The sequence below is a fragment of the Arachis ipaensis genome, chromosome B9 (genome assembly GCF_059453495.1).
Source record: "Arachis ipaensis isolate K30076 ecotype BB chromosome B9, ASM5945349v1, whole genome shotgun sequence".
Lineage (NCBI taxonomy): Eukaryota > Viridiplantae > Streptophyta > Magnoliopsida > Fabales > Fabaceae > Arachis > Arachis ipaensis.
This window is the reverse complement of record NC_142444.1, coordinates 53,563,148-53,564,872: the sequence shown is the minus strand read 5'-3', so window position 1 is coordinate 53,564,872 and position 1,725 is coordinate 53,563,148. Positions and strand designations below refer to the sequence as shown.

At 33.1% G+C, this 1,725-nt stretch overlaps 1 protein-coding gene across 1 annotated transcript; it reads right to left on the bottom strand.

Moving 5' to 3' along the window:
• Positions 1–376: 376 nt before the first annotated feature.
• LOC107617008 (serine/threonine-protein phosphatase 5-like) lies at positions 377–1,041 on the bottom strand. Its single transcript, XM_016318840.3, is given in 3 exon segments — positions 377–590; positions 685–793; positions 900–1,041. Coding segments are annotated over 3 exon segments (465 nt in total).
• Positions 1,042–1,725: the final 684 nt, after the last annotated feature.

The following is a 1,725-nucleotide window of genomic DNA, read 5'->3' as shown; positions in this document are numbered from 1 at the left end:
GATACTTAAACAACTCACTAACAACAATTTAGCAACAGCAACTAGTGGTGTTCATGGTGCGGTTTAGTTCGGTTTTTAAGAGAAATGTCATCCAATTCGATCGTTTAATTAAACTGCGGTTTGATTTGGTTCGGTTATTTTGTCGAGATCATCCGAACCAAACCAAACCAATTAAAATCGGTTTAGTTTGGTTCGGTTTGTTCGATTTTTTCAATCAATTAAAAAAATACAATACTATTATAAATTACCAAAGCTGCAAGAACAAATTAGAAAGAACAGAACCAAACTAATTCATTGAATGGCATTACTGTAATAACACAAATACACAATCCACATCATTGACGAAACTTAACTTTCTTTTCAAGTTAATCATTCTCTAAGTACATAAATTCTTTTCTGGAGTCCTACTCTTTGTCTGCACAAAGATGTGGTACACAAGTATCCATATTTTCTCAACACACTTTCTATTTTTGAATTATTACACATCACCACAAACAGTAAAATGTTTGCCATCGGGAACATTTATATCAACAAGAGAAGGCAAAGCTTTCAACATTTCTCTGGTTTGCAATACAATCTGAAATGCATAACTAATACAAGAACCAAAGACAAAACAAGCAAAGTTAGTAAGTGATAACACTTAAAGAAATTCAAAGTTATTAATTAACTCTTATGCTTAAGTACCGTTTGTGTAAGCACTTTTGATTCTTGAAATCATCCATCATTTTCTTCACAAAATCTAAAGTAACAACATCCCCCTCTATTCTTGCTCCAGAATATTGTGGCTCCACATCTAGCATCAAAACAAACTCCAATTTTTTCATGCCCATGAATGAATAACTGCTACAGCTATAGAATAGATGAGGAACATAGAAAAGATGCCATATTTAACATAGTACCTATAGAATGGAAATCTATGGAGTCGGTTATTGGACGTCTTTGATGCTCTGGCACAGCAATTGCTTCTTCAAATTTAAGTTTCATAACAACTTTTTCACACTCCTTCAATTTCTTTGATGCATCAATGTCATTTGGGCACATTTTCTTAACCTATTTTAATATAAGAAAATCAGATCAAACATATTTAGACAGTGTATGCTCAATAATATCATAAGTGAGGTAATCAAAGTGGTTATGAAAGGGCAGATCAAATAAATAAGAGAATTGCATGACTTTAAAGATCTCACAAACAACACCAAACAAAAAGAAATATTATTATTTTAGAAATATGAAAAATGAAAGCAATGAGTACCAACCTATATGTATTCAGCAATGTAGCAATACCTTATATTTAAATGAGCCATGATATGCAACAATTAATGAAAAAGGAAAAGATGACAACATTAATTCCGTTCCATACACTTCCGATATTTGCTATTCAAAAAAAAATACTACAAATTACTAAAGCTGCAAGAACAAATTAGAAAGAACAGAACCAAAAATCTTAAACCAAAAATCATATAGCAAAATAAAAATAGAACCAATTATTAAAACAGAACTAAGAACAACTAATTAGATCCAAAAAAATTAGAACAAATAATTTACATAAAAGCTAAGAGGCATCTCCATTCTAGATGCAGAGGAATGGCTACTGCGATGACTACAACGCGAGAACGATAGTGGCTACGAACTCGCGAAGGACGACGAACGACGGCTCTAGTGCGTGGAGTAGACGACGTGCTGCTGGAAGAGGTGGTGTGTAGAGGACAACGGGGAGAGAGAACC